The sequence below is a fragment of the Urocitellus parryii genome, chromosome X (assembly GCF_045843805.1).
Source record: "Urocitellus parryii isolate mUroPar1 chromosome X, mUroPar1.hap1, whole genome shotgun sequence".
Lineage (NCBI taxonomy): Eukaryota > Metazoa > Chordata > Mammalia > Rodentia > Sciuridae > Urocitellus > Urocitellus parryii.
The window spans coordinates 67383084-67395392 of NC_135547.1; the positions used below are offsets into that span (position 1 = coordinate 67383084).

Here is a 12309-nt window from a genome sequence, read left to right on the forward strand (position 1 = left end):
GGATTACAAGCCTGTGCCACTATGCCCAACTCACAAGACTATGTCTTAATCATATATGTCTAATAGCAGCAAAGATCTTTCAGAGAGGTAGGGTTGGCATTCCCGTTCAAATGGCTAAATCCTTCAAAATTCACAATAGAAGTTAGATATTGATGTATGTGACTAGAAGTTCGACCTTTTTTCAAGAATACCAAAATCCAGACACTATGGGATCTAAGTCTAGAAGCTAAAGGATGTTTGAAGCATAAAAATAAAATAGATAATTCCCATAAGCTTGAAAAATAAGTATGTCACAGACCAAAATAAGAATTCTAGGATAACCAACCAGTTCACTCTCCCATACTTTTCTGAATAATTTAAAAGGTATTTCCTTCTGTGTTATCACACATGATCTTCACAGCAGCAGAATGCAGCAGAGGAAAGGGCAGCCTCAGGAGATTAGGAGAATTATTCAATGTTACATACCCAGCAACTGATCATTTATTGTCTTGGTTGTGAACAATGTGTGGATCTATTCTACTGAAAAAAAAAAAAAAACATGGAAGTCATCTGTTTCTCCTATGTGACGCCATTGGAGGGAAGATAAACTAGATCATATGTTACTATCTTAACCAGGACCTTTCACTTAGTATATAATGTGTAGGAGCAACCATTTATCTATCCTTGTGGTAAGGATCACAGAGCCAGATGGGTACAGATTCCAGTTGTCGTAAAGGTGATGGCAAACAGAAGGTAACTGTAAAGAGAAACATCCCAGGAAGTTGAGATTCCCTTTGCCTACACTGAAAGTTGCCTGAACAAATGTTAAATTATAATAGACAGAATTGAGCAAGAATAAGTGAAAGAATGTAAGATGCCAAAGTTGCTAAGCAAACTCAAACTTCCTGTTTTATAAGGTTCTGGCCCTATGTAAGACACAGGCTCCTCACTGTTTCCCTCCATCCACCTTCCCATCTGTGGCCTATCTGAAGGCTGTCTTCACAAAGCTCCCACAGTGGAGACAGGAGAGGGCTTCAGAGTCAAGGAAACCTCAGTGGGAAAAACTCCAAGTTGAAATTTCTTGGACTGAGGATTAGTGACTCTTAGTATATTCAAGTGCTTTTAGTTAATTAGAAGGGTAGATGGGGAATTCTCTAACAAAAGCTGTGTTTTATTATGTTTTGTTGGGGTTTATGTTTTGTAATGCCATTCCCTTCACAAAGCAGTCCCTCTTCTGTTTTCTGCAGCAGGATTATTTATAAAGCCTGTACGACTAACTCCCAATCACCACCATCTGCAGACTGAATTTCACCTGGTGAAATTCTCTATTAATGTCACCAATCTGGGAGAACTGACTATAAAGAAGTAGCTTGATTACACTAAGCAATCCTGTAAGTATTCCAATAATAATTTCTAACTTGTCCCCTCTGAGATTATTGGTCCCTTCCCCATTAGCAGATGGCTAAATTTTGTATTCCCCACCTCCCTAAACACATAGGTACACACACATTTCTGCTTTTTTCCCTGAAGGTTTCACAGCTGGTGGCTGAAGAGAAACAAGCTCTGGGCTGAGAATTTACTCTGGTTTCCCTTACTTGGGAGAGTGAAAAGGTCTGGATTATTTCACGGATTCATTATGAGCTTTCTACCCTGCACTGTATCTCAATCATGTTCTTTCCACAAAATGGGGAGATGGGGGGCAGGAGCCCCATTTTTCTGATTTAGGTAGGGAAATTAAAATTACAAAAAAAAATGCATGAAAGACAAAAATATTGTTGAAAATTAACTAAGTAACTATACGCTGGCTTCTAGGTGTTCTTGAAATGGAAGGCATTATTATAAAGGTGCAGAACAGTCGTGGAACTGTGTGCTCTTGGGCTTGTGTGGTTGCGGAGCTGTGGAAGCTTGGGTTGGTGCCAAGTTAAAATCCTGAGCTCCGCAGGGGGCCAGGCCCAAGTTTAGGAAAACAGAGTCAGAATCAGGGGCTATTGTGGTCTGGACTGAAGCAGAAAGACACCACACTGCAGGCTTCCTTCCTGTCTTGCTCTTATCTAACAGTGCAGAGGTTGGGTGGGTGCATGCCTGGGGTGCAGGTGAGGCACGTCTAGCTGGAGCCAGCCCTAGGCTCCACTTCCCCTTCTTTTCCCCAGTGTTAACTCCCCACCCGCTACCCCCTCCTCTCCAGCTCCTGGGCCCCCTCCCGCTCCTCCCTCAGCACCTCCCTGTGCCCGCCCACGGTCTCCCACCCAGCTTTGGACTGCGTCATAAGTATCCTCAGACCTGGACTTGCAGCAGCTTAGGCAGACTGGGGAGAAACTAGGTGCTGCTTAGGCAAGCGCGATCTTCTCCTCTTCCAACCTGCAGCCCAGGACGCTGATTCGAGCCGCGCCTTACCGCGCAGCCCGAAGATTCACCATGGTGAAAATCGCCTTCAACACCCCCACAGCGGTGCAAAAGGAGGAGGCACGGCAAGACGTGGAGGCCCTTGTGAGCCGCACTGTCCGAGCTCAGATCCTGACCGGCAAGGTAGCTGTACCCACTCTGCCCCTGAATGCCTGCTGAGGTCTGGAATGGGGGGACGGGCGGTGAAGGGGAAACGTGGAAAGTGGGCAGGTGGCAGAGAACAAAATGCAGGCTGTCCCACAGCCCCTGTATCCTGGGGGAGGCCCTTCTGCAGGATCCGTCGAGTTTGCGGGGTCACCCCGGTCTGTCTAACCGCGCCACCTTCTGCCTGCAGCAACCCATTGCGCTTTGATTCCCCGCAAGTTGCGCCATGTTTCCTCAGGTCCAGCCCACGCCGCCCTATCCTAGAGGAAGTATGGAGAGAGTTTGAAAAAATCCTCTGGGACTTGATGCCATCTTCTCTTGGGGAACGGGTCGGGGGTTGGGTATCACGGAGAGGCACGGCACCCTGTCATCAGCTCCAAGGACTCATAGCCTCCACAGAAGCAGAGAAGACACGCAGGGTGGTGATCACTGGTCAAGAGACTTAACTCTTTTTTCTTTCTTTTTGGCGTGGGTGAAATTACTGAATCCAAGTCTTTCTAAATTCTGTTTGTGGAGGTAGGATGATGGCAAAAGGCAGCTTGAACTGTGAGCTGTGAGTTTGGGCAAAAGTGCACCTACACAGGAGCTCCCATTTATTTTCAGTTTTTCCCTGGTCACAAGCGGCGTTAAGCATTGGGTAAAGGAGCTGTCAAAACTTAGGTTGGTCTTAATCGGAGTTTTGAGTGTTCACTGTGCCCTCTTACTGTAAGAATCTTACATGTTTTTGAAGTGATGTTTCGGTAAGAAAACACTCTTCTATAAAAATAAAATTTAGAATACTTTTTAAATACCTTTTCCTGTTAGTTTTTTTTTTTAACTATATCCCACTTCCCTCATAGAAATCTGAAGCAGGTCCAATGTTGTAATTTAAAATCTTAACTTTGCCAGAAACTCGAAAATCCACCCCCCACCGGAAAAAAAAGGCTAGACTTTATTCATTTAGTCAGATTTCTGTTTGCTTTAGACACCTACCATATTTGCACATTGGTAAATACTCCTCCTTTTCCTCAGTAAAAATTTTAAAAGGCAATCCTATTTTTTTCTGATTCTGTGAAATGTGCAAAGTGTGAAGCTTGCATATGTGTCCTAACTTGCTGTGTTCTGTTTATAAAGTCTTAACTTTTTTATTCAGAGTGGAGATTGAAAATGGCTTTGAGTGAAATGAAAATCCATGTAGTAAAACCTTGATTATGCACTCAATTTGAAATTTTAGTGTGTGTATGCAGAAGTTTTGATCATGGAAACTCAATATTTAACCCTGCAATTAAAAAACTGTGTATTATACATGTTAGAATTCAAAAGAAACATTCCGTTGTGTTGTTGAGGATTTTATTAAATGACAAAGTAAAATATGTAGTTGTCCTTCTGCTAACTTTGTAAGCATAACATGGCCAAATTTGGGGTGGGGCAGTTTAATTAGATACCAGTATGTAAATATAGCCACAAAGAACTTTTTCCCTTATCATCAAAAACATCATAATTTGTAGATAGATTTATAACAGAAGTAATACTTCTGTCAGACCTGTGGTGTAATGAGGAATAAACAAAATTGAGCCTTTCCACTTTGATTATATTATTTGGTTTTGTAGAAGTTTCCATAGGATTCTAATCTGGCCATTATAGGGCAATAGCAATAATAATTGCCACATTACATTGTAGTATACTGATCAGCCAGATAATCAGGTTAAGAATAGTGGAATATTGTGTTGTAGATCATGTAAAATGACTTCAAAATACAGTTCAGAGAGAGATTGCCTAAGGCAATTGATGGCCTCCACCATCCTGAACTGCAACAAATTTAAATGAAAACAAAAAATCCTTATTCCTACCAAATAATATTCTATAACTTTGAGACTCTGATACTTAAAACCTACTTAAGAATAAACTTCCTGAGTTATTGGATAGAGAAATGAAGTTGCAATGCAAAGCGTTCTTTTCACATCTCCAGAGCAAGGACAAAAGAACTTCACTCCTCTGATAATTTCAAATTGCGTGGATATGAGACTTACCACAAGCTACTTCATTTTTCTTGGCCTAAATTTAATTATTTAAACTTCAGTGATTCCCAAACAAAATTTAAAGTTCTGTCTTTGTGGTGTTAATCTTAGTTTATATCTTAATAAGAATAATTATAAGTTTCTAAAAATTATTGGGATACAGCAAGGACTTCAAGGTTTATAGAACATTAATGGAGATAATGAATTTAAATAAATTTAGCCTAGAAAATGTGAATCTGAAATTTCGAACTTGTAAAGGAAAACTTTTTTTTTTTTTTAAATAACATCAAATGGCTGGCTGCCCTTATTTCTCTACATTAAGTTCACATCTATGCATTTATTTTAACCATATTAATTTAAGCCTAGCGCACATAAATATTTCAGTTGTCATGAAAAAGAGTTAATGACAGAAAAATTGAAACAATTCTATTTACATATCAGTCTGAGTGATTTATTCCTGAGTTATCAGGGTCCAGATTTGCTGACTTCATTTATTCTACCCTTGAATAATAATGCTGCTTAGGAACATATTATGGCACACAGGAAAGAGACTGAAAGGTCCTCTGGTTCACTGCCCTAGGAACAGTACAGTTAATCAGTTACTTTTTTGCGTTGGATATTTCTTGTTCCAACTCCTAAGCAAATTATTGATTTAGCAGAATTTTTAAAAGTCCCTGTTACACAGTTGGCTTTTGTGTCTAGCAATGTTATACTTTTTTATTTATTTTTTAGTTGTAGGTGGACACAATATCTTTATTTTATTTTTATGTGGTGCTGAGGATCGAACCCAGTGCCTCATGCATGCTAGGTGAGTGCTCTACCTCTAAACCACAACCCTAGCCCCGTAGCAATGCTATACTTTAAAATCTATTATTGAACCCAGAACATGAAAAGCATTATCTTATTCGTGCAATACACAGCTGTAGAGTAACTGGTGATATTAGGAAAGTTTGCGTTTCTTGAAAAAATTAGGAAAATTGGGAAGTATATCTCTGTCTTCAATATTTTAAATTTGAAAATAAGGGGAAAAGGCATATACCTATATTATAGAACTCCTTTCTTTAAAACCAAATTTTGAAAAAAAGCAGCTTTTAAAAAATTAGTTAATAAATCAAAGGGTATTATTTCTCCTTTGATTTTACAAATAAATTTGTTTACAAAAAATTAAAAAAGCATAACTGAGAAGTATGTGATTATATCACTACACAAGTCCAAGAGATCACTACCTCCATTTATTTAAATGACAAACATAATATCTAGAGATCAAGCTGTGCTAGACTGGGCCTATAGTTAACAATGCTATATTGTGCATCAAAAATTTGTTAAGAAAGTAGATATCAGGGCTAGGGTTGTGCCTCAGTGGTAGAACACTTGCCTAGCATATGTGAGCACTGGGTTCAATTCTCAGCACCATGTATAAATAAATAAAATAAAGGTCCATTGACAACTAAAAAAATTAAAAAGAGTAGATATCATGTTAAGTGCTTTTTAATAAAAAGAGAATATAACATTACATAAATGAATGTTTATATTAACATATTTCTAGCAGTTTATATTTGGAAAAAAACATTCTACTTGTATTTGGGGTTGGAAATGCCCAAAGTAAAGTTAATATAATTGAAGATATTTTCACATTTATTAGATTTCAGAAATTGTCTTAAAATGGTTTTAGACTAGGATGACTTAATATTATTTTTAGATATCTTGGGTTTTAAGGGAGGTAAATTATATATGAAAGCAAATGTCTAAAAATGATTTTTATCTTTTTTTTTTTTTTTTTTTTTTTGGTTTTGCCTCTTAATAATTAGGAGCTTCGAGTTACCACCCAGGAAAAAGAGAGCTCGTCTGGAAGATGTATGCTTACTCTGTTAGGTCTTTCATTCATCTTGGCAGGACTTATTGTTGGTGGAGCCTGCATTTACAAGTACTTCATGCCCAAGGTAAAAATAATTATCATTCTTATACTTTGAACTACTAATGGCTATACATTTAGTATCAACCTAAATAATTCTGTGGCGATCACCAGAGAAATGAAGACATAAGGAAAAATTTCAAAATGCCTTTCAGTCCATAAAATTAATTTGTCCTCATAGTGATAACTGTCATCAACAAGCCTTAGTTTAGCACACAGTACAATGAATTGATTTGAATTGAACAAATGATTCAAATATCATAACAGCTAGTATCAGAAGATTTAAATTTCCCCATTTTGCCTTTCAGAGCACCATTTACCGTGGGGAGATGTGCTTCTTTGATTCCGAAGATCCTATAAATTCCCTTCAAGGAGGAGAGCCTTACTTCCTGCCTGTGACTGAGGAGGCTGACATTCGTGAGGATGACAACATTGCAATCATAGATGTGCCTGTTCCCAGTTTTTCTGATAGTGACCCTGCAGCAATTATTCATGACTTTGAAAAGGTAGGTTTGCCATTCTTAGAGGTATTTATCATTTTGAAATAAAGCCTTTGTTCTTTTATTAATGAATGTACATTAGTTAATTTTGGAAATATGTAACTACTTGCTCTAATGGTACCCGGGGAAATCAGCAGTGTTGATACTTGGGTATTTCACCTATATAACTTTTTCCCCTTCCCCAACAGGGAATGACTGCTTATCTGGACTTGCTTCTGGGAAATTGCTATCTGATGCCCCTCAATACCTCAATTGTTATGCCTCCGAAGAATCTGGTGGAACTCTTTGGCAAACTGGCGGTATGTATTTTGGAAGTCAGTCAATTCTTTCTATAAGCATTCCCAAATAATTTTGCTTCCTGATTCTGAAAATTTGAGTCAGGCCAAAGAATTCTGTTTTGTTGAAATAATTTTTGAAAAAACAACATGCTGAGACGAAATGGATTGAATTGGAGGATACTGTGTTCAGCAATATAAGCTAGACAGAAACATAAGTACCTTGTTTTCTCTCTGATATGTGAAAGCAAAACCAAAAAAAATGACCTGAATGTAGAATAGTGATTAATAATAGTTGGGAAGACTGTAGGTTGGTAGATAAAAGGAAGTTGGATTTGATCACTACACACAGCATGTCTGGAAATGTCATACTGAATCCCATTAATATATACAATCAATATGTGATAAAATAATCAATATCTGATAATCAAAATGAAATAGAAAAGCATACTGTGACCCTAAAACTGTTCTAGAAAATAAAGTATTTTTTAAATTACATCTGTTGTAGGTAGGGATTTTAAGAACTTCTTTAAAAATTTCTCGTTACAATCTTATTTTTTTTAAATTTTAGAGTGGCAAATACTTGCCTCACACTTATGTGGTTCGTGAAGACCTGGTTGCTGTGGAAGAAATCCGTGATGTTAGTAACCTTGGCATCTTTATTTACCAGCTTTGCAACAACAGAAAGTCCTTCCGCCTTCGTCGCAGAGACCTCTTGCTGGGTAGGCATTTTATTCCTTCCTTCATCCTGTGTTATAAGACAGTGGAAGATAGTGTAGAGGATATGGGAAAATGGAGAGGAAGTCTAGATATTTTTGCATATTCACAAAATTTCAAAAACCACTTTTTTGTGCATTTCCTCACAGGTTTCAACAAGCGTGCCATTGATAAATGCTGGAAGATCAGACACTTTCCCAATGAATTTATTGTTGAGACCAAGATCTGTCAAGAGTGAGAGACAACAGAGAAAGAGTATCCTCGGTAATAAGAAGTCAGAGATTTACAATATGACTTCGAAATTAAAGTTTATGGGATACTCAAGATATTTACTCATGCATTTACTCTATTGCTTGTACTAAAAAAAAAGGAAAAAAAAAACTACTAACCACTGCAAGCTATGTAAAATTTTACTTTAATTGGCACAGCTTGTTGTTTGAAACTGAAATCACATAATTATTATCCTTTTTCTTTTGAATTTATAGGGTTTAGATTTCTGAAAGAAGCATGAATGTCAGCTAACATCTTGACAATAAATTCCATCATCTGTCCTTATTTAAAGCAAGCTCTTCACACAATGATATGTCAGAGTGTGCTTTAAATTCAAAATATTTAAAATTGTTTTTGATGTTTTTGTGTAAAGCATGTCAAATCTCTTAACATTTTTTTGTTTTGTTTTCATTTTGTGAAACTTTCCTGAATTTAGAAGTTACATATTTGCATTTCTGTTAGGTGCTCTACAATGACTTATATGTGAACAACTTTATGAGTAAGTCATTTATCACTAATTCAGTGATTGTTTCTCACTGATACCTGTATCGTGAAATCCACAAAACTGTATAGGTGCTCAATGCTGTAAGGAGTTTAGGTTGTATGAATTCTATAACCCTATAATAAATTTTTACCATATTTGATCATTGTTTTATTTTCTTACATTTCTTCACTTAAGGTATACTTAATGTGAAAATTTTTTATGTGTTTAATGTTTGTGTATTCTGCAAACAGACCTAAAAATATAAATCTAATTCTGCCTTTATTCCCAGCTCCACATATAATCCCATATTTACTCCTTTTTATATTATATCATTTTAATTTTCATAAATATTCTATAATTAATTTATTACATAAAACAAATATTTATTTACAAGCTCCAGATCCATAGCAATTTAAAAATTTTAATGATTTTCCTTTTTCGTAAAAACACAAAAAATGATAAACAGTTATGACAGGTTATTAAAGATAAATTTCAGATAAGATGTTGATGGCTTTCAAGAACCTCACATGCTATAATCTTTGCTCATTTATTTAAGAGTATAAACTCCATGTTAAGTGGGCCAGTACTATTCTTTCCCTTATGTCAAAAAAATTGTCCCTGATACCACCATTAACCTGTTGGTAGTAACTATTGTTCAATTTCTATAGCTGAAATTACCAGTCAAATCCATAACCTTAAATACTAGCATTATTTTAATAAAATAAATTAAGCTTTTAACTTCAGCAAATCAGAAATAAAATAATATCACCTTGAAATGTGAAAAGAAAACAAAGGTAAAATAATTTGAAAACAAAAATAGTGATAAACTTAAGAACTGGTTCTTTATGCAGAATGATAATATTTAGAAAGAATTTGCAAAATTCAACAAATATTCCTTGTTTGAAAATATGCGCAGAAAAGTAGGAAAAGGAAAATACATTCTTTCCAAATTTATCTGAAATAGCATCATGCCTAGTTAGTGGTGAATCAGGTGGTCGGGTTCCAGACTAGTTTAACTATTCAGTGTTGTTCCAGACTTTCTTGTCAATATAATAATATGTAAGAGAAATCAAAAGTATCACTTTTTAAAAAGGAGTGAAATTATTTTTATTAACAGAGTTGCTTAAATATTACATACTAGGGGGCTAATCAAAAATTTTTTAAATTAATAAGATTTAGTATAATAAAAAAAAAAAAAACAATGGCTTCATACCACCAACAACCAATTAAAGCGTAGTAGCAGAAGGAAAAAAGTATCCTACACACAAAAGCAACAGGATATAAAATAACAACGCCAGCAAGATATTTATGAAATTATTATGGAAAAATATAAAACAATTGAGATATATAAATGAATGAGTAAATAGGGAAGGAGAACATTAAAGCTAGATAAATTCTTCACCAGTTAAATTTATTTGTCTAGCCTCATCTCAATCAAAATCACAAAAGAAATGGTTTTGGATCTTGGCAAAAATGTTTGAAGGCTCATATGGAAGCATAAATAGGTGTGAATAGGTGAAGAAAAAGTTATGGGCAGGGATTTCTTACATGAACCTCTATTAAACCATATTCAAATTTATAATTTTTATGATGACTTTTACACAAGAATGCAATGCCAAGAAAGAGACCCTAGCAAATAAAACAAAAGTGTCTAACAAAAGCCACGTAGTAAGATATATCCTGTAGCAATTGTGTTGGCAAAAGTGGCAGAATGGAAAAACAAAACTTCTAATTACTAGAGTATGAAATAGAAAAGCTTAGCAGTCTCCTAAGTACAGAATCTCCTAAATTTTCACAATTAATAATATTTTTAAAAAGAGAAATACACTGAAAGTATAATTGAGTGATATCCTGATGCTGGAGACTGTGAGGAATAGACATACAATCAAAGATTAGCTCTTTGATTATATGTCCACTAACTCAGAACACAGAATCCACATGGAAAGTTAGGTGATCATCTATCCAAGAGATAGTTTGCAAAGCATAGTTTTAGGTTCCATACCTAAAGCCACCTTTCCCCTCTATCAACTTCCCCCCAAAACACATATAAAATTATTCATTCATTCATTTATCATTTCTCCAGCATTATACTGGGCATTAGAGATGCATAGAGCTGTGAGATAAATAGACCTGGTCACTGCTCCTGTTGTGATAGAGTCTTCTGAGGAGATAAAAAATATATTTCAAAACAAATGCACTATTTTATTATAAAGAAAAAATATAGAAAATTTTTGAAAGTTTATAGGGGTGGAAATTCTGGACTGTTAATTAGATCTTAACAGAGGATGTGAAATTTAAATTGAAATATATGTAGCACAGATACTAGAAAGGAAAAGGATGCATTTTAGGCAAAAGATTGTGCAGGCTAAGTTCCAGAAGCAAGAAGGAATGTGGTTGTTGAAAAAAGTAAAAACAGTGGGGCTGTACCATACTGAGTGAAGAGACTGGTATGAAAACAGTTGAAAAAATAGGAGAATCCAGATAAGGTGGGACCCTGTAAGCTAGACAAAAAATTAGTTTGTCTTTGTACTTAAAATAATGGAAGAACTTTGAAGAGTTTTAAACAGGTCCATGGAAGAAAGAAGATTGCTATTTGTAAAAATATATTTTAAGCAGTGGCTCATGCCTGTAATCCCAGAAACTTGGGAGGCTGAGACAGGATGATTGCAAGTTCAAAGCTAACTTCAGCAACTAATTGAGGCCCTAAGCAATTTAGTGAGACCTTGGCTAAAAATAAAAAAATGAAAAGGGCTAAAGGATGTGGCTCAGTGGTTAAGCACCCTGGGTTCAATCCCCTGGTACCAAATATATATATATATTTTTTTTTCTCACACACACACACACATACACACACACACACACACACATACACACACTGCAATGAAGGCAATATAAAAACACACAAGGGAAAATAGGCCATTCCAGCAGTTCAAGCAAGAGAAAATAGTAAATTGGGCTAGGAAAGTGGCAATGATGAAAGAAAGAAGGTGAAGAAATCAAGATAAATTTTGGTATAAAATTGACAGAAAATAATTATGGGTTGAGCATTTAGGGTAAGGAGAGTCAAGTGATTTTATCATTAATGAGTCACATTTCTGGCTTATATGTGTGGTTGAAAAATTATACAATTTGGACCTGTGGATCCCAGATCTGAAACAGGATGAGTAGGGAAAAATTAATGTTTGATGTCTCACTATGAATCTTAACAGAAAACATGTGGAACCCTCAAACTGGATATCAAAGGGAGAATTAATAAATGGACAAACTACAAGATATAAGAGGCATTTAAAAACCAACAAGTCAGGGGCTTGGGTTGTGGCTCAGTGGTAGAGTGCTCGCCTAGCACATGCGAGGCACTGTGTTTGATCCTCAGCACCACATATAAATAAAGAAATAAAATAAAGGTATTGTGTCCAACTACAAATAAAAAATTATTTTAAAAAACCCATCAAATCTCAGTGATCTCACTAGGAAAAGCAACACTTGTGAACTCTCATGACCTTTAGCCTTGAAAATGCAAGAAGAAAGAATAATTCCCACAACCTAGAACCATCTGTAGGTGAGGACTTTCCCTGGCAGGACCTGTGGCCTTTGTTAAAGAGCACAGCCGTCTTGCTATCTAGTCTTC

General features: G+C 35.9%; 1 protein-coding gene across 2 annotated transcripts; it reads left to right on the top strand.

Moving 5' to 3' along the window:
- The first annotated feature begins 2255 nt into the window (after positions 1-2255).
- Itm2a (integral membrane protein 2A) lies at positions 2256-8803 on the top strand. 2 transcript variants are annotated; one of them, XM_026410326.2, is made up of 7 exons: positions 2256-2505; positions 6332-6463; positions 6744-6941; positions 7124-7234; positions 7782-7932; positions 8077-8191; positions 8413-8803. In XM_026410326.2, the coding sequence occupies exons 1-6, from the start codon at positions 2395-2397 to the stop codon at positions 8163-8165; spliced, it is 792 nt and encodes a 263-aa protein (XP_026266111.1). In that variant the 5' UTR covers positions 2256-2394; the 3' UTR covers positions 8166-8191; positions 8413-8803. The 2 variants fall into 2 exon arrangements, with proteins under 2 accessions (XP_026266111.1, XP_026266110.1); XM_026410325.2 differs by having other exon boundaries at positions 8077-8803.
- Positions 8804-12309: the final 3506 nt, after the last annotated feature.

Coding starts and splice junctions, on each gene's coding strand:
- Itm2a (XM_026410325.2), top strand. CDS start 2,395: ATGGTGAAAATCGCCTTCAACACCCCCACAGCGGTGCAAAAGGAGGAG. Junction 7,235..7,781: donor AACTCTTTGGCAAACTGGCG/GTATGTATTTTG, acceptor TTTAAATTTTAG/AGTGGCAAATACTTGCCTCA. Junction 7,933..8,076: donor TCGCAGAGACCTCTTGCTGG/GTAGGCATTTTA, acceptor ATTTCCTCACAG/GTTTCAACAAGCGTGCCATT.